Source organism: Tachypleus tridentatus, chromosome 8, assembly GCF_004210375.1.
Source record: "Tachypleus tridentatus isolate NWPU-2018 chromosome 8, ASM421037v1, whole genome shotgun sequence".
NCBI lineage: Eukaryota > Metazoa > Arthropoda > Merostomata > Xiphosura > Limulidae > Tachypleus > Tachypleus tridentatus.
This window is the reverse complement of record NC_134832.1, coordinates 123,907,756-123,927,329: the sequence shown is the minus strand read 5'-3', so window position 1 is coordinate 123,927,329 and position 19,574 is coordinate 123,907,756. Positions and strand designations below refer to the sequence as shown.

Here is a 19,574-nt window from a genome sequence, read left to right as displayed (position 1 = left end):
ATGTTGGTTTCTTTAGTTGTTGTTTTTACTTAAAATCAATTATTTCCACATATTGTTACAGCTATGAATCTATACCATGGTGATCGAAACAGTGGTGAGTAGGAATTTTTAATTTTTAATACAGGAGGGAGCAGCCATAAGTGACATTTTCTACAAAAACTCTAAGAAATTTTTATAGATACTCTATAGAAAACATAAGAATTTCTGTGGATAAATGGGTCATACATTTAGCATTTCACACAATTTTCAGTATTGTATAAATCAACATATTACCACAATCCAATGTACTCTTACTTACATTTTGTTATGAATCAGTAAACTGTATAAAAGTTTGTTTGTTTATTTTTGAAATTCGCACAAAGCTACTCGAGGGCTATCTGTGCTAGCCGTCCCTAATTTAGCAGTGTAAGGCTAGAGGGAAGGCAGCTAGTCATCACCACCCACCGCTGACTCTTGGGCTACTCTTTTACCAACGGATAATGGGATTGACCGTCACATTATAACGTCCCCATGACTGAAAGGGCGAGCATGTTTGGTGGTGCGACCGGGATTCGAACTCGCGACCCTCAGATTACGAGTCGAACGCCTTAACACGCTTTGGTCATGGCGGGCCCTGTATAAAAGTTAAAATGGACAATGTTAAGTAAAATAGAAAACAACTGAAGTTCATTCAAATCCATATCAATTTATTGAATACCATCAATTACAATAATCTTATACATTATGCAGTCACAGTTAATTGAGACTACAAAAATATTCACAAAAGATTTTTCTCATAAACTTGAAACGTCTATTAAAGTTGAAATGAAGGAATAAATCAACAATTGTTTATAATACAATTTAGTTTTATGAATTTAAAAGGTTATTAAAACTTGTAGGTTATAATGAAGGTTAACAGTATATGCATATTTAGTTTAGTTAATCTTTAGAAAATGTTTTCTTAAATATAACCTAAAATGTTTTATTTAGAACCTACTATAATTAATAAAAATATACTTATAGTCTATTAGTCTCATAGCAAAGCACGTGTATAAATAAAGCATAATTTTTAAACACTTGTTTACCTATTATTACAGGTGGTTAATGTGATTCATAATTTGAGGGTCGTGGGTTTGAATTCCCGTTACACCAAATATGCTCGCCCTTTCAGTCGTAGGGGCGTTATAATTTGACAGTCATTCCCACTATTCGTTGGTAAAAGAGTCGGCGGTGGGTAGTGATGACTAGCTACCTTCCCTCTAGTCTTAAACTGCTAAATTAGGGACGGCTTGCACAGATAGCCCTCGAGTAGCTTTGTGCAAAATTAAAAAACAAACAAACAAACAAACAAATATTTAGTGAGTTAAGCAAGTAAATGGCAGATGGATTTTAATTATAATAAATGCAACATAATGTAGGCGGTCTATCCCAATCTGAATTACAATATGGACAGAAATAACCTTAAAGTGTTATGAGAGAAGGTGTTCTTGATGTTTGATCAGTCTATTAAGCCATTCAAGCAATGTGCTGTTGCTAGTGGTAGACCAGATGCTATTTTAGGTTGTATCTAAAGAAATAACGAATACAAATCTAAAGAGGTTATAATTTCATTTTATAGTTGCTGGTTAGGTCACATTTGGAGTATTGTGTTCAGTCTTGTGCTCTTTACTTTAGGAGGAACATTGAATTGTTAGAAAACGTTCAGAGGAAGGTTATTAGAATGGTGCCTGAGAAGGGATAATGATAGAAGAAAAGATAAATATCATTGTAACTGTTTTCTCTTTAAAACAGAAGATTTAACGAAATCAAACTGAAATGTTTAAGATTGTAAATGAATCGATAGTATTGATGTATCGTTTGATAGTATTGATGTATCGTTCGATAGTATTGATGTATCGTCTTTTTTTCATACAGTAAGAATGGTAGGACTACGGGGTACAAATATGGTAGGATTTACCTTCAGCAAAAACAATTTTTATTTCTAACAGAGTAGTTGACCTCTGTAACGAGTTGTCGCCTTCAGATGTTGTGAAGACAGTAAATTTGAATGCGTTTAATTAAGAGAATGTTTGATAACTATATGAATGATAAGAACTGGCTTTGAGGTTTTATTTTTATTTAATAGTTAGTTTTAGACCATGAGACAGCCTAGATTGATCAACAGGCCCCTTGTTGTTCCTAAACATTATGTTATATTATGTTTAAAATCACAGCAAAACTCACACGTAACATTGAGTACCTTCTTCCAGTGGCATAGCGATATGTCTGCGGACTTACAATACTAGAATATGGGTTTCAATAACCATGGTGGGCAGAGAACAGATAGCACATTGTGTCACTTTGTGCTTAACTTTAAACAGACAGACAAACGTAGCAACGAGCATGTTTTCAAAGAACTTATGAGCTTTTCCTTCAAATAAGAAAGTTCAAAATAAGGGTTAACAGCTGTAATTAAAATAAACACATGCAAAACATTTATTAAATGAATAACATGGTAGGTTATTTCATTTTCTATCAGGTCTAAAGTGTTTGTTATTTTTACATAACATTCAACAAAACGTGCTATCTGTGCTAGCCGTCCCTAATTTAGCAATGTAAGACTAGAGGGAAGGCAGCTAGTCATCACCACCCACCGACAAATCTTGGGCTACTCTTTTACCAACGAATAGTGGGATTGACCGTCACATTATAACGCCCCCACGGCTGAAAGGGCGAGCATGTTTGGCGCGACTGGGATGCGAACCCGCGACCCTCGGATGACGAGTCGCACGCCTTAACACGCTTGGCCATGCCGGCCCCCCCCTACCTGTCAAGACCTGTGGGTCTGGAAACAAGTTTATTACATGACATTGTATAATGAGTTGTTTTATTGCTGATTACTGTTTTCATTAAAATGTTTTTGGGATATTTACTCTTGAGGCCTGAACTTTCACGAGTAAATCAAATCAGAACAAAATGTAAATACAGCAAAACATGACAATGAATACAGCAAAACAATGAAGACACTTGGATTTTGTTGCGAATCATTTTCTTTTCCGTGATTTTGTTCCTTTTTTTTTACATTTTATATTTGCTTTGTCTCGAGAATAATACAAATTAGGTTCGTATACTGTGTCTGCAAAAAATTTGCAAATATCTTATTTAGTCGTATCTTGGTGAGATTAGTCATCTCTTTGGTGACTGGAGCAATCATTAGTTACGATACCAAACAACAAGGTATTCATGCCTTGTATAATAATTTAATATCTTAACTTTTAAAAATGTTTGTTACGTGTATAGACAGCGTTTAAGAGGTTATTTTAGCTCTCGTTGTCAAGCTCAAATAACGAGTTTTGGTATTGTATTAAAGGCCTCTTGGGTAGAGACTTGTGGGAGACAAAAGATAAAGACTTTTACGTGCCCCTGATTTTGAATGCTCATTATACAAGTTGAATGTGGAAAAAAAAATCTGTAGTCAACATTACTTTAATCTCAAATTTTACGACAATTAATCTTTAATGTTTCGCCAGATTTCGGCGTTCAAACTGTAATATTAGACTTCCCGAATCCCACACCAAACAGGTTCACCCTTTCAGCCGAGGGGGCATTATAATGTGCCGTCAATCCCACTATTCGTTGGTAAAAGAGTAACCCAAGAGTTAGCGATGAGTGGTCATGACCAGCTGCCTTCCCTCTAGTCTTACACTGCTAAATTAGGGACGGCTGGCGCAAATAGCCCTCATGTAGCTTTGCGCGAAATTCAAAACAAACCAAACTAAATCGAATATCACCTTCCCTATAATCGTTCGGGAGGGAGGAAGAGGTCAAATGTACCTGACCCTCCTGGGTATTTAACAACATCAATACCCAAATACCCACACAGTCAAACTTGAAACTATCACCTTCCCGCACTGACTCAACGGTAAGCCTAAAAGCTTACAGCGCTATAAACCAGTGACGTATCCTAAAAGGTATAAGAAAAAAAAGAATAAAAGTTCTGTAGCTATGGCTTTCCATAAAAAAATACAATGTGAAAGGTGCCACACTATACTTCTTCTATAACTATATAATAACACAATATTATAAATCAATCCAGTTACTAAAAAAGACAACAACATCGCATGTATTTTGTATTTGTTTTGCAAATGGACATGAACAGATATTATTCTTCAAGTATACAAGCTGAAGGAGATTCAATTCGTTTTTCGTAAGTATTCAAATAAATATTAAAACTTATTCGCATTGTAAAAGAATCACTTATGCGCGTCATTATCAAGAAATCTCAGTTGTTTCTTTCATGCGTGTACAAATATAATTATAGAAAGTTTAGGAGGAATATATAAACAACGTGACAGTGAACTGCGAAAAAGGGACTTAATAACAAAGTTAAGTCATTACCTTAATCATAAAACATATCTTAAAATTGATTCACTTACGTAAAACAAAAAGCTCCTATAAAGTACAAAAGGTGTTCATGAAAGATAAAAACAAAAGTAACATCTTATATAGAAATTGTTTCCTATAGAGTTCTGTAAAATTTTATAGGTAAGTTTGTAGAATTTTTATAGAACCAAAAACTTTTATAGGGCCCGATATGGCCAGGTGGTTAAGGCGCTCGACTCGTAGTCTGAGGGACACGGGCTCGATCCCCGTCACACCAAATATGCTCACTCTTTCAATCGTGGGGGCGTTATAATGTGACGGTCAATCCCAGTATTCGTTGGTAAAAGAGTAGCCCAAGAGTTGGCGGTGGGTGGTGATGACTAGCTACCCTCCCTCTGGTCTTACACTGCAAAATTAGTGACGGCTAGCGTAAATAACCCTTGTGTAGCTTTGCACAAAATTCGAAAGCAAACAAACAAAAATTTTCTATTGAGTTTTTTAAAGAAATTATGCATTTTCTAAAGAATTATTTAGCACATTTTCCTAAGGCAACATTAACTTCGCTCCCTAAAGAGTTCAGTACGTTTACAATTTCTTTAACATGAATTTAGTTTTTGGTTCAGAATAACGACTCACCACAAACAGATAAAGATTATAAAATGAATTTGGTAGTTGACGATTAGGAGAAGAAAAAATATGACAAAGATCAAGTTGGTATTTTTCAAGTTAATTTCGGTTGTATTTTTTTTTATATTTATTGTATCATGGCTCCACTGCATTAAAATAAATTCAGCTTTCAACTCTAATTGTATGTAATATGTCCCTAAGCCTTTCTAGTTTCCGTACTCCAGACAAAATTTAGTCACTTCCACAGGTAATTAGTTTCATGATAGTTTGGTGTTTTAGTCCTGTATAATGTAGTCTTCTTCCTCATGACACACTTTCCTGATAAAAACAGTTTTTTGAATAAAAGTTTCAAAATATAAACCAAGTTGAATTTTGAAACAATAATGGCATATTAGCACTTGAAGTTTACTTGTGCGCTAAGAAAGTTTCAGATAGTTTCCAACTTATCAGAAAATAATGCTATTAAAATTGAATAGAAAATTGTATATTTATAAAATTAAATCTAAATAATATTCTAAGATAATAATCGATAATATTATTCTAAATACCCATGAGTGAAAGAAAAAAAAGAGTATGTCATAGTGTGCCAATACTACATGGGCCATATCTAGTGCAGCGAGACTCGTCAAGCTGGCTGGGTTACGACAACCACAGAGTGGCGTCATACGTATGTATGTCCTGAAATTGCGTGAACAACAACTGTTATAGTGTGGATCAGATTATGGCATGCTTAAGTAGCTTTACCACCCGAATTAAAATAAAAACACTATTTGCTTGATAGATATAACTATACAAAGGCTTTTATGTTTAATTTATAAAGGTTTGTAAAATACGAAACTTAAAAGTTGTGACCGATGGAAAATACGTGCAACGAACAAAAGAAGGGACAAAATTTTATTCTGACTAAAATTTCGCACCAGAGTGAAAAACAACAAAATTTAACGTGTAATTATAGTGGAGCTACAAGGAAGGACAAGTTTCTGGTTACTCGTAAAACTACACACAATTAACTTCAGCAATGGTCTGATGAACACATTCTCACATATACGTATATGTATAAGTGTATGCAGAGAATAAGAAGTCACTAATACTTTTGTGCCAAACTTAAACTTTGAACAGCGTTTGCTAAATAAATGACGATACTAAAAAGTGTATTCAATATTGCATGTGTGAACTGTTATGAGTAAACCCAGTGTTTCGAACATACCTTAATATGTACTTGTCATCGTTGCGGGAAAAGCACGAAACCTGTGTGCTTGCATGCATGTGAGCGAGTTTTTGGTGACGTCAGAGTTCCGGGCTTTGAGCTCAGCACCCAGATTGTAAGCACTAAGTCACATAGCTGTTGCAGGCGACAGCACGGTGTGTAGTGGGATAACAGATTGCAAATATCTTGGTGCTTTTCAGGTATAAAAGTTTGCAAAATTTGTCCTACTCATCCAGGATTGCACTAGTGTAACGAAAGGTATGCAATTTTAGTGTAACGTTTGCTAGTCATGAAAGTGCATGAAATATTCTAACAATCTTGCACATACAAGTTTTAACCACACTTAGATGTATGTCAGGCGCCTCACTTTCGTTTTACAAACTTTCTGACCTGGAGTTTATAGGAGATAGTTGGCTTTGTATCTGATATAGTTACAGTAGAATCTTTTCTTACATGTTTTTAAAGCTGTGACATATGATAGTCAAATTAAGAATTATTATATTTAGTAATTCAAAATAATTTACATCTAAGTAGATTTATTAGCAGCTAAGGACGAAATAATTAGAAAGCTTATAAATGACTTGCTTTAATTTGTTAATAAAGTGACTGCAATTGCTTATTCTTTTTGGCGCATTTAATTGAATTACTAATTAAAAACAATTTACAAACAAAGGTTCGATGTGGTGGTAGTATTTACGCACTAGTGTACCCACGCGCACGCGAGCACACCACACACACACACACACATATATATTGCCTTTTTGAACTGAAATTTACCAATTTATGTCAGGTTTATATTTCTAAATTCCTTAATGAAAATACACCTGTGAGAACTTTCTTCAAACTGTTGTTATTAAAATTATTAAACTTTTTAAATATTTTAAAATGCATTCGATGTAGAATTTTACATTACCATAGATGGTGTTGATAAAAGCCGGTAACTTGTATTTTTAGTTATTTATTTATCAAGTCTCGTTTTCGAAATCGACTTGCCAGAGGGTAGTCATAACACAAGATTTAAAATTAATTTTATGTCAAACATTTTTGGTATAAAGACCAAGAAGAAAGCTACATACACGTTCAGTTTGTGTTAAGGGTAACTTAGCTCCAAATTAGTGGTATGTAATGTATTTGTTTTTAGTTAAGATAATTTTATTCTCAAAAACAGCAAACTATTGAATATAGATTTGTTGAACTAATAATTAAAACGATGTTTCTTTGTTTGTAATTAAGTGTAAAACTACCTAACGAGCTATCTGTGCTCTACCTACCACAGGTATCAAAACGCGGTTTCAAGTGTTAAATGTCCACAGACATACCGCTTTACCACGGGGGACATTAAAACAATGCATTAAAGTTATAATGCTAATGAGTGATAGACAAAATTAATAAAGACGGAACCAGTAACTAGTGATTTCTTGAAACATACGAGTACACCCACACATATGGCATAAATGAAGCGTTATAGAACCGGAAATATAAGTCTTACTAAAAAAAAAAACAACACCAATCCTAACATCGGCATTACTCCCTATTTATAATTTGTACACATAATAAGTGGCATAAACGTATAATTTGGGAGTTATTTTCAATATATTTTTAGTTCCAAATATTTGTGTAAAGGGTCTATTGAAACACATTAGTCCTAGATGGAAGCATACCTCACATGGTAAATTCTTGATGACGAGAAACGCACTTGAAATAAAAATGTATCATATTGGAGTTTAATATTATTTTGAACTTTGGTTGTAGTTGTTGACTTGGATTTTTTTAAATATGACTGAAGCATCTTACTGTCAGATGCCTATAAAAATGTATTTTGCGTAACTTTACCATGTGTATCTATATTTATACATAGATGTACAAAAGAGTGAGTAAAAGGTTAATTATTTATATTACCAGATAGTGTATTATAGCATTATAAACATATCAATATATGTAATGCAAAACTAACAACTTCAATTTATTGCGTGGTCCGGCGTGTTAAGGCGTGTGACTCGTAATTTGAGGGTCGCGGCTTCGCATCTCCGTCGCGCCAAACATGCTTCCCCTTTCAGCCGGGGAGGCGTTATAATGTTACGGTCAATCCAACTATTCGTTGGTAAAAGAGTAGTCCAAGAGTTGGCGGTGGGTGGTGATGACTAGCTGCCTTCCCTCTAGTTTTACACTGCTAAATTAGGGACGGCTAGCACAGATAGCCCTCGAGTAGCTTTGTGCGAAATTCAAAGAAACTAACAATTTATTGCGCAACAAAGCACTTTATCAGAAAATTGTTTCAATGTGTTTGGTAACAAAAGATTTGATTGTTTGATTTTTGAATTTCGCACAAAGCTACTCGAGGGCTATCTATGCTAGCCGTCCCTAATTTAGCAGTGTAAGACTCGTGGGAAGGCAGCTAGTCATCACCATCCACCGCCAACTCTTGGGCTACTCTTTTACCAACGAATAATGGGATTAACTGTAAATTTATAACGCCCCCACCGCTGAAAGGGCGAGCATGTTTGGCGCGATGGGAATGCGAACCCGCGACCCTCAGATTACGAGTCGCACACCTTAACACGCTTGGCCATGCCGGACCTAGTAAAAAAAGAAGTTTTTAGTTCTTTACTTGATATTTACAAAGCAATAAATATTTTTGTTCATTAAGATGCTAAAAAACTAGGTCAATATTTTTGTAAATTAGATTGCAGTATCTATGAATGTAAATTTATGTGTTTAAAGATATAATTTTTCAAGCAACTTCTCGTTGACATGAAATATTAAAAACTCGTTCATATTCTCCCTTAAATTACTTAAATATATATATTCTAAATTAGACACAAAATGGCTTTGCATAATGTTTTACATTGCTCTCAATCCTGTCTCTGCTTGTTAGTAAGACGTTACGAGAGCCACGCGAGAGAAAACGTTATCAGTTCTCAGTGTCAGGGCAGTTTGTGGTAGGCTTATGTGTTTAAAAATAAAAGTTTAAATGTGTTAAAATGTTTGTACGCTTGATTTTAAATTATTGTATTTTTATTAGAATTTAGTCAGTTTAAATTTTAAATATTTAAATATATACATATCTGAGATAGCTAACAATTTTTAAAAAGTATTTCATAAGTTTAATTATTTTGTTTGAAAAGTAATGGTATTGCAATAACTCGTAGTACCACTGTAGGCATTACTATTAGTATTACTGCACGCTCAGAAACAGAAACAACACCCCAATAGCGATTGAATATTAAAATGCATTACGTTACTCATTTAGTAATTAGCATTTAAGAAAATTATGGTACTAGTAATATCAATACTGTAACATTAGCAGTAATACTGTGAACGATTAGAATTGAGTGAAGGTGATTTAGTCTTACGTCTACAAGTTGTAGATTACCTCCACTCCAGACGGACGGAACAGTCATCGGTAGCATGTCTGGCTGCATCACCGGAGGACAGGAGACTGATCCGTCACCTAGTTCCAGCCAACATGATCAACCTACATCGAGTAAAGAAACATCCAAGGTAGTTTCTTGATTTTCAGAAGATATTTTTTCGATGAATTTTCTTATTTGTATAGTACTTCTCAGCACAGAAATAAAATTATAATAATAAACAAACCAAGAAATTCTGGTTAGCAGTATCACCAAATGTGGAAAACTGAAAAGGAAAATGCATCATTGTAAGTAGATGCAAGCACTTTAAATTTCCAATTTTTTAAAAACAATTATGCACATCCTAAGTGATAATAAGTTTCCAGAATACTGATTAAATTAATTCAGTTAAATATAATTAATTTTTTCAACAGTATTAATTTTACATGCAGCAAAAAAATGGTAAATTTAACATTTATCTTTGTTTGTTTAAACTTTTAGTACAACAACACAATAAAACTAAAATAAATGTTTCTTATAATTATGCAAGTAAAAAAGTATGTTTTTAGTTACATTATTCTTTCAAGTAAATTTTTCAAGCAACTTCTCATTGACATGAAATATTAAAAACTCATTCATATTCTCCCTTTAATTACTTAAAATGAATATTTTATATTAAACACTTGTGAATCAAACATCTAATATTGGCTATGAATAACTTTTGCTATTTGTATTTGACTTTCTTTGTTTTTGTGGGTGCAAAACTTAATGTTTAGTGGTAATATTGTGTTGTCTGCTAAAGCCTGTTTCATAGTCAACTTCAGAGAAAGCTACAAAACTGGAATAGATTGCTTGAAGCTGTCTAATAGTTTCATTGTGCCACTAAATATTTATTATCTGTTGATTCACTATTTTCAGAAGCTGAGAGTACTGGATACAAGTTAAAAATTATTGACAGAAACTAAAACCAGTACATTTAGGCATACCATAAATATCTATCAATGGGACAACATTTGAAAAACTTGAATATCGTTTCATCTTTTGTGGTTATATTGGTGAAATGTGCTGTTTGTGGCACCTGTTTCTAACTTTCTCTGTTTGATTTAAATCAAGTAAGAGGTTATTAAATTTTTTAAATTTTATTAACTGTCACACCTAAATCATTTTCTTTTTCCACAACACGAGTCATGTAATACAAATCTTTCACAAGTTTTTTGTCATACTTTAATTGTATGAACATTAATCCTCTCTCTATAGAAATTCATTTTCTACATTCTAACTTAGTCACCATGGTTTTTAAGATTCTTTTTAATAAGAGAAACATTCACATCACAACAAATATTTACCAGCATATTAATAAGATATCGTGAGAAAATCTGAAAATAATGAGGGATGAGAACTCGCTGCTATTTGTTGGCTTCCACCATTTCCATTTTCAAACTGGCCAACCCCAATTTGTTAAAGTCTTGTGGTAAAATGTTGGAGAAAGGTGCTGCTAGAGGCAAAATACTGACATTAGTAACCTTGATTCAAGAATGTCTTGTCCACCTTGATGTTCATTATAAACTGAAATTGGTCTTAACTTTCTATATGATAAATGGCCAATCAAAATGTTTTTTGAAGATAAAAGTATCTGAATACCATGGAAATGCACAAACTATTTAAAGTTCAATGGTAGATGATAAAATGAATCAGCATAGAGGTAGTCTTTAAATCTTTTGCTGTCTGCCTTAATGAAGTGTACTCTTTCAGCCATTGTTTTAGTATTGCACAAAATTAGTGATTTTTCTTTCGTTCAACATTATTTTTATATGAAATTATTGTGATCAAGCCTAAATTGGACAGAAGTATAACCATTGAAAGTTGTAAGAAGCACATATATGAAAATATTATTTTTGTTCTCCATAATTTTTGACTTTTGTTACATCTTGGATGAAACAGTAGTATTGTTACATGGTACGATATGATGTTATTGTGTTTGCAAGATCTTAGCTAGAATATTCTAATACATATTGTAATCCTTTTTTACAGCTTTTTAGAAATAATAAACGTACTAAGTGTGATATTTCATTTGATGTATTGGAAAAATATAACATGATATTTATGAACAGTTGAAGCATGTGATGTTCTTGCACGACACAATAAAAAATGAATGTTTTCTGTTTGATATACATCTGTTGCTTACTTAATAACAATGTTTATCAGCTAGTACTGACATCCATATTGGTGATATTAACTTAATTATTGATTAGAAAATTGAGTGATGCAAATAATTACCTATGTTAGTTAAAAGTATGCAATGCCATGAGAATTAACTGTAGTTTAACTATGAAATTCTAATATATTAACTTGTTAATGAATCATGGATAAGTGGTTTTGAAGGAATCTCACCTTATTTAGCTTTAATAACTTTTTGACTGTTTATATTAAACATGCTTTTTATTGAACTAAAATGAGTAAGAGGATAGTATATGCACAGACTATAAAATTAAGCATTGTACAAGTAATGGATTAGTAAAATCAGTATAAATGTATGATCTAATGGCTAAAGAATTGTGAAAGAACCATTTAGTTTAGTACTGTATGTATATAAAAATATGTTAAAGTATTTTAATTAATTTACAATGAAGGAAAAGGATAACTTGAAGTTCAATTTGTAAAATGATCATAAGAAGGAATGGAACATTATTCATGAATTTTAAAACTCTATAGCAGTTAATCTTACATTTATCAATATTATTGCAAAGTATGAAAACTTAATCTTATATACCATATTTTACTCCTTGTAAGACACACTATTTTCTTCAAAAATCCCTATGCATCTTCCAAGACAGAAGTAATGGGTTAAGGCAAGAGGTTAGCTTAAGGTCTATTCCTAACAACCTCTCGTACAGATCATAATCTCACTACTTACCAATTACAAGTATTTTCAATAGCATAAAACATTCAATTTAACTAATATTGTTCATATACTGTGAAAAATATGATGCATTTGACCATATTTACTCAGTAGGTTGAAAGAAAATCATATCTGCATCAAGGTTTTTGTTGCTAAGTCAAAATATATTTTTCTGAGAATTTTCTTTCTGAAATTAGGGTGCATCTTTCACAATGTAACATCTTACAAGGCACAAAATATGTTAACTTTCACATAAATGTTCCTCTGAGATTACAGGTATTTTCTATCAATAAAAGTTTTCCTTAAAACATATATCCATATCAAATAGTAATATCTACATTTTAAGTAAATAAAAACTAATCTGTTAATTTTTTTCTGCAGTGTATTATTATTATAGAAATAAAACATTATAAGTGCTATTAAAAATAAAACTATTTTGGGAGTTAATATCTGTCTGCATGGAAAGTATGTAAGCATCTAATATATCAAAACTATTAGAACATATGTTCTAGCGAGGTTGTATTGACTGCTGTATTTTCAACTAAACTAAAAGTAGCAGTAGTGTATCCCATTTATAAGATGTGCTAAAATTCCACAAAATTAGTGACTTGGTTATAAAAATTATTGGAAAAAATCTGTTTTTAAAAAAAAAAAGATAAACATTTACTATTATTTTTTCTAATCAGTTTGGCTCCAAGGAAAAGTCTAATACAAGCATGATTTTAGTAACTTAAGGCTATTATGAAAAATTTACTTGTAATTTTAAAATAATAGGCATATCCTTACAGTTGGGTAAGGTGTTTGATTTCATTCCCTGTAGATTATTACTTGACAAACTAGAAAATATAGGTGTTTGGTTAGATTTTTTTACAAGTTGTTACTTTACAAAGAGAATTCACCATATACAAACTTGTGGCAGAATTAGTTGTATAGTTATGTTTGTGATGATACAACATTAGTTTATGAAGATAGTACTTGAAATTAGATATTTGAAAAAGTTTCCTATAGAATAAATGTGATTAATTATTGGTTGAATAACACCTTGAATTTAAGTATGAAAAAAATACATGGTTCTGTTTAATATCGTGAGACAACTGATTAACAAAAAACCAAATGTACATTTTGTTTATTGAAATAATGTAGATTGCACTTGTCCAATTTTAACTGCAACAACAAAAATAAATACATTAGTTTTTAAAATAGATAACTAATCAACCCCCAGTGGCAGTGTTATGTCTGTGGACTCACACTGCTAAGAACTGAGTATCGATGCCCATTGTGTAGCTTTGTGCTTAATTCCAAACAAACAAACAAGATAATTAATCTTTAAATGGATGAATGTGTATATTAGTTCAGTTCTTGGATTAGAAATCTAATTTTCCATATGATAAAATAGAACTGGGGATCATATACCAATATTTAGTTAACATAAAGGACTTGGGGATCATATAACAATATTTAGTTAATATATAGGACTGGGGATCACATAATAATTGTTCAGTTAAAATATAGGACTGGGAGATTACATAACAATAATTGTTTAATTAAAATTAAAAACATATATTTTTTTAAAACCATTATTAATCATCCTGTATACTACAGCAACATTTGTTTATTAATGAGTTTAAAACTATGCTGCAAAGTTTTGCTTATTAACCTATGTACAAATCTGACTTTTTTATTTGTTGATTGTAAATACAAAATCAGTTAACATTACATTCATTTGCAAAAATGTTCAATGTATTTTGGATTTAAACTTTTAAAGAAATTACCAACATCTATTACAAATTAAAATGAGGAATATAGATTTAAAAAGGGAAAATTTTAAAATGCCTAATAACAGATTTAACTATGAATTGGTTAGAAGATTTTTAACATTTATACATAGTAAACAGAATACTGCTATAATTTTTTGTTAGTTATTACTGTTTCTTCCTCGATTGATATCGGATACTCCCACATGGTTTTTTTATGTGATATACAAGTTTTAGAGTTTATTTTTAACAAGTGTATTAAATGTCATAAATTGTAAAATTATTTTATATCTCACAAATTACACACTTTTTTTGTAAGTTATCTTAACTTCAATTTATTAAAATATACAGATTTCATTAAGTATCAAATTTGGTTTATTCATATTGAAATGCAAGTACCAAGTTCTATTCAGCAAATTCCATAAAACTGAAAGAAAAAATTACAACCATCTTTTATGTCTTACTAATTTAGTGTATTATCTGCCATTTATATATATAAATGTGTCACCATATCATTTTATTAATCTACTGAAAAATAGTTATTACCATGCATACAAATTCCAGCATGCATCCATGTGTTTTAAAATGGAAAATAAAAGTATGGAAGGAAAGGTATAAGCTCCTGTGTGAACATACCATACATACTTTACAATGTCTGTCATGGAAGACTTGTATTGGAGATTATTAATCAGTACTTTGCCCTAGTGGAAACTGAGTAAAAGTATGGCCTCAGTATTTCATGAAATTACTACTTTATTTTAACAGGTTTAATAATTGCAATTATGTATATTTATAAATGTAGTATGTGTCTTAATATTTCACAAAATAAATAGTTTGGATATTAATTAGTCTTCAGCTATGATAATTGAAACAGGATTTAAGTTGGCAAACCACAAGTTTTCAGTGTTATCACACTACACTATCTACATAATGTCAAATTGTAGTTTGATAAATTCTATTCTTCTGAAATGTAGCAGTTATGCTTGTCACATGACTAGCTGTTTAGCATAAGCAAAATTGTTTTAATATAATGTATTCAATTCTCTGTATGTATTTGTCATGATCAAAATCATGAAATTAGCTGCTACTTGTCTGTTTTTTTCTATGTGCATATAATAAAACATTATTAGCTGGAACTTCTTTTTACACCTTACAGTTAATTTTTGTGTTATTTTGAAAAGATACTTTGTGCATTTATCTGAGTGCTTTTTGTTGTTTCTGTGCTGTCTTCTCATCTTTTCTTGACCTCATTCAAAATGTTTTATTTTCTGCATATCACAGTTAGCTGTAATTAAGATTAAAGCTAATAGTTTTGTGCTGATTTTTTTATGCATGTAATTTCATAGCAACACTAACTTCTTGTTGCAAAAATTTAAGTATAAAAGTGAAAATCTCATCTAATGATATGAATGTGCAATTTGATTGTCAAATTAAAAACTTAAATTTATTTAACTCTGTGTAGAAAACAGACTTACACTTTGCTTTTTGTTACACTGTAAATGTTATGGTATTAAGATTTTAGTTTTCATAGCATTAACTAGTCAGTTTTATTTTGACTACTTTTTTTAATGGTGAAAGTATTGTGATTTTTTGTTTCTTAAAAGAAGGGAGGGATTTGCATTACTAAATTAGGCAATAGCTCAGTTTTTTGTAGCAGCATTTATTGAGATTTATATTTGGAAATTACTTTTTTCTGTTTCTCTGTAGATAACAGTTTAATCCTAGAAATGTTTTTCTGTATGAGCAAATTTTATATATTTCAACTGTAATAATATTTATTTGGTAAACATAAACTAGTTATGTTTGAATGTAACTTCTTTTTATTTGTTCTTCCATCTTATAATTCTATTTATTTGGTAAACATAAACTAGTTATGTTTGAATGTAACTTCTTTTTATTTGTTCTTCCATCTTATAATTCTATTTATTTGGTAAACATAAACTAGTTATGTTTGAATGTAACTTCTTTTTATTTGTTCTTCCATCATATAATTCTGACGTATTAAAAGGGAGGAAAATTAGAAATGTTATTAGTAAAAAGTAACTCATGTAGAATAATGAAAATGATTATTGAAAGATGATTATAATACATAGATGAGAAGTGTGAATATGCTTTTGAATACCTTTTTAAATATCTGAATTTTGGTGTTTCAAAATTGTATTTGTTTGTGCTACACCAACTCTAGAATTTAAATACAGTGTACTTGAGAATTGTTTCCTTATGTTTCATGTAGATATTTCTTAACAGAGCATGCTATAAGCATGTAACTGTTTCAAGATAGTAAAACAAGTTGAGCATAAAAGGACAAAAATTTATTACTTTGTTTTGTTAAACTAATTACACTTTAATTTGTGTGTTTGAAAAACTGTGATAGCATTATAAAGAAATGTACAGTAAAGGTATCCATTAAATTGAAAATATAAGTTTTGAACTTTCACTTAGCAAAAAGGTTGTTATTTACAAATTTTTGATGTGTTGCTTGGTAAATTGTAGTACTAGTCTACTGTTCTGATAAATAATTTCATTTCCCCAAAATGTGATCTGGTAGCTTTGAAAAAAACAAAGAAATTATATTGTGCTTAATATTTAAATTTGTATTGAAAATATCTCGTTATGAGATATGTGAGATATCAGACAAGTTACTAGGAAATAGCAGTTATAATAAAATAAGGAAGTTGATAAATAGATTTTGAGATGTGAATTCACAAAAATACATATAGGCATAATTTCACAAAGTATAATAATTGTGACAAAGTTAATTGTCAAATGTGAATTTGGATAGAAGGAGACTTAATTTGTTTTTTCAGGAGAAGAAAATTAGTTCAGGATCTTTAGGAGCTGGTGATGTAGCTCGACCTGCAAAACAAGTTACAGTGACTCATCCAGGAACAACCAAACCAAAACCCACAGGTATTGCTAAGAAAAAAGTCTCAGCTCAAGCAGATCTGGTGAGTTTAATTTTGAAATATTTTTTTCAACAAAGAATTATAATTTCATTACTATAAGTCTAGAGGAATCATATCCTTAACATTCTAGTGTACATGAAATGGATATTATCCACATGTACAATGCTTTCTATGAAATAATACAATAAGATATAACCATGTTGTAGTTTTACTAGACATGTCAGGTCATTGAGAATTAGTACTGGTATAGCTGAATCATACATATATATTTTTAGTACAATAACTGGATTTTGAGATAAAAAAAAAATATTCCAAATAACACATTTTTACCATGTTAGCCAGGTTAAATATGATTTTATGTAAGAGTTTGTAGATCGATCTTGCATCGTTATACTTATTACACTGGATGTGATTTAAATTTTAAAGAATTAAGTTATTCAGGATATTTTATTGAAGTTTAATACTCCAGTACATATTCTGACTGCTTGGCTTTACTGAGTTCTTCTTGTAACTCTATACTTCTCCTTATAGTTATCAACTAATGTAGAACTAGAAATAAAAATACTAGGAAATTTCAGGAACTTAGTTGAATTATAATTAAATAGTATGCCAACCCTTAAAATTAAGGTTTCATGCCATGAAATATATGAATGTTGATATTTTTATGAACTATTATGGAAATTGATTGGGTAAAAATTTCTTCTATTCTTATTCAAATGGATATAAAATCATGACTTATTTTACTTCATGTGTTTATTTACTTGAAATAAGTCTCATTTCAGGCAAAAAAGGTTACTAAATATTTTAGTTATTTGTGTTGATGTATTAAAATATATGTTCACTCGTAAAGAATTCAAAGACAGTTTGATAAATTTATTTGTGGAATTCTATTTTTTTAATATCTAAGAAGAAGAAAACATTGAAACTCAGAAAATAATTTTGTTAAAACGTTTCTTCCACATAATTTTTTTTACTTAAGCTAAAACTTAAATAATAATCACAATTTGATTCTTCACAAAGCCAGTAATGGAGTAACAGTGAAGTACATATGGGTATGTTAATAACACTTAAAAACTAGTCAATTTCATATCTAAAAGACTGCATTAAATGTAGTAGGTTTTAATTGTTATTTACAATGTGATGAGCTCAACTTTTATACTTTTTGAAATTTTAACTCAAGTGAATTAAAACAATTATAACACCAGTGGTGTTAATTTTTAGCTTTTTTTGTTTTTATGTATATAACCTCTGTTTTTGTAGCTATACTGTACGAGTCTAATAAACTGTAGAAAAAAAAAAGCCACATATTAACATTATTTAGTATATATGCAAGTTGTTATTTAAAACTATTTACATGTGTGCTCATACATGTACTTATCCAGTTAGAAAGATTATTCATTTTCAGACCAAAGATCAAATGTATTTGGTAAAAAGTATGAATAAGGTACCTAAATATCTGAAGTGTGTTTAAGATTTTAATTACTGTTTCTAAAGTGTTTTTTTTTCTTTTTATCAAGTATACGAGATTTTATTTTTATGCTGCTGTAGCGGTGACATCACATTTAATTCATACATATTTGTGTGAAAAACAACACATGTTCATACAAGTTTGAACAGCTGTGTTCTGAACAAAATGAATTTTTAAAATTAGAAAATTTGTTGTTTTTTGTGGGTTTTTTTTCAATTCCTTAGAAAAATGGATGGAAATCATGTATGTTGTTTGAACTCCCAAAATAGTGTTTTAGACTTTCTTGCTGTTAAATTGAAAAGTTGATAGAATTCTGGAGGTAATGATGTTGACAAAATTATAATCTTAAGATCCATTGGATCTAAGCTGTTGGAATTTGGCTATAAAATTTGTAAATAGTATTTTTTATTTTTACCATAGTTTTGGTAACTTTAGCTATTCATCATGATTGATTCTCAACAGTTTGATTCATTTAAATGTAAGTTCCACAGAAAGTGTCTAAACAGGAAATACCTGTAATGCACAGAAGTTTACTTATTATTGCTATAATATAGTAATTTTTGTTGTATCATAGTTTTGGCACCTGTATAATTATTTAACTAGGATTGATGGAAACAGCTTGATTCATTCAAATGTAAGTTCCACAGGAAAATGTATGCACAGAGATTATATGTGATGCACAAAAGTTTGTTCAGTATTACTACAATTCTTTTATTTGTGTCATGGCAATCTCAGTGTTGACGATGCATGATAAAGTGCTGCCAACTGGCTGTCTTCCTTCTGGTCAATAGTTCGAAATTAGAAATGCAGAGATGCCAACCATTACGATTTTGGTGTATACATTACGACTATACCCTCATACAGACAAATATTACGACTTGTTGCAACTCCCAAATTATTATATATTATGTAGGCCTATACAATAAAGTGATAAATGGTTCCTCCAGGGCTTGAAAGGGGTGAAAGGAAAATTTCTAGTGAGATACAAATAAATTTTAATAATAAATAAAAGACATAGCTCA

The 19,574-nt window shown here is 30.7% G+C and overlaps 1 protein-coding gene across 5 annotated transcripts in view; it reads left to right on the top strand.

Moving 5' to 3' along the window:
* Positions 1-6,033: 6,033 nt before the first annotated feature.
* Positions 6,034-19,574, top strand: part of LOC143223396 (leucine-rich repeat protein soc-2 homolog) — a 46,408-nt gene continuing 32,867 nt past the window's right edge. The window contains exons 1-3 of one of the 5 annotated variants that reach the window (XM_076451331.1): positions 6,034-6,433; positions 9,523-9,676; positions 16,986-17,126. In XM_076451331.1, coding sequence (XP_076307446.1) covers positions 9,584-9,676; positions 16,986-17,126 — 234 coding nt within the window. In that variant the 5' untranslated portion in view covers positions 6,034-6,433; positions 9,523-9,583. Of the gene's footprint in view, positions 6,434-8,983; positions 9,115-9,522; positions 9,677-16,985; positions 17,127-19,574 lie in introns of those variants that run through there. The other 4 variants (XM_076451330.1, XM_076451333.1, XM_076451329.1 and 1 more) reach the window with 4 other exon arrangements.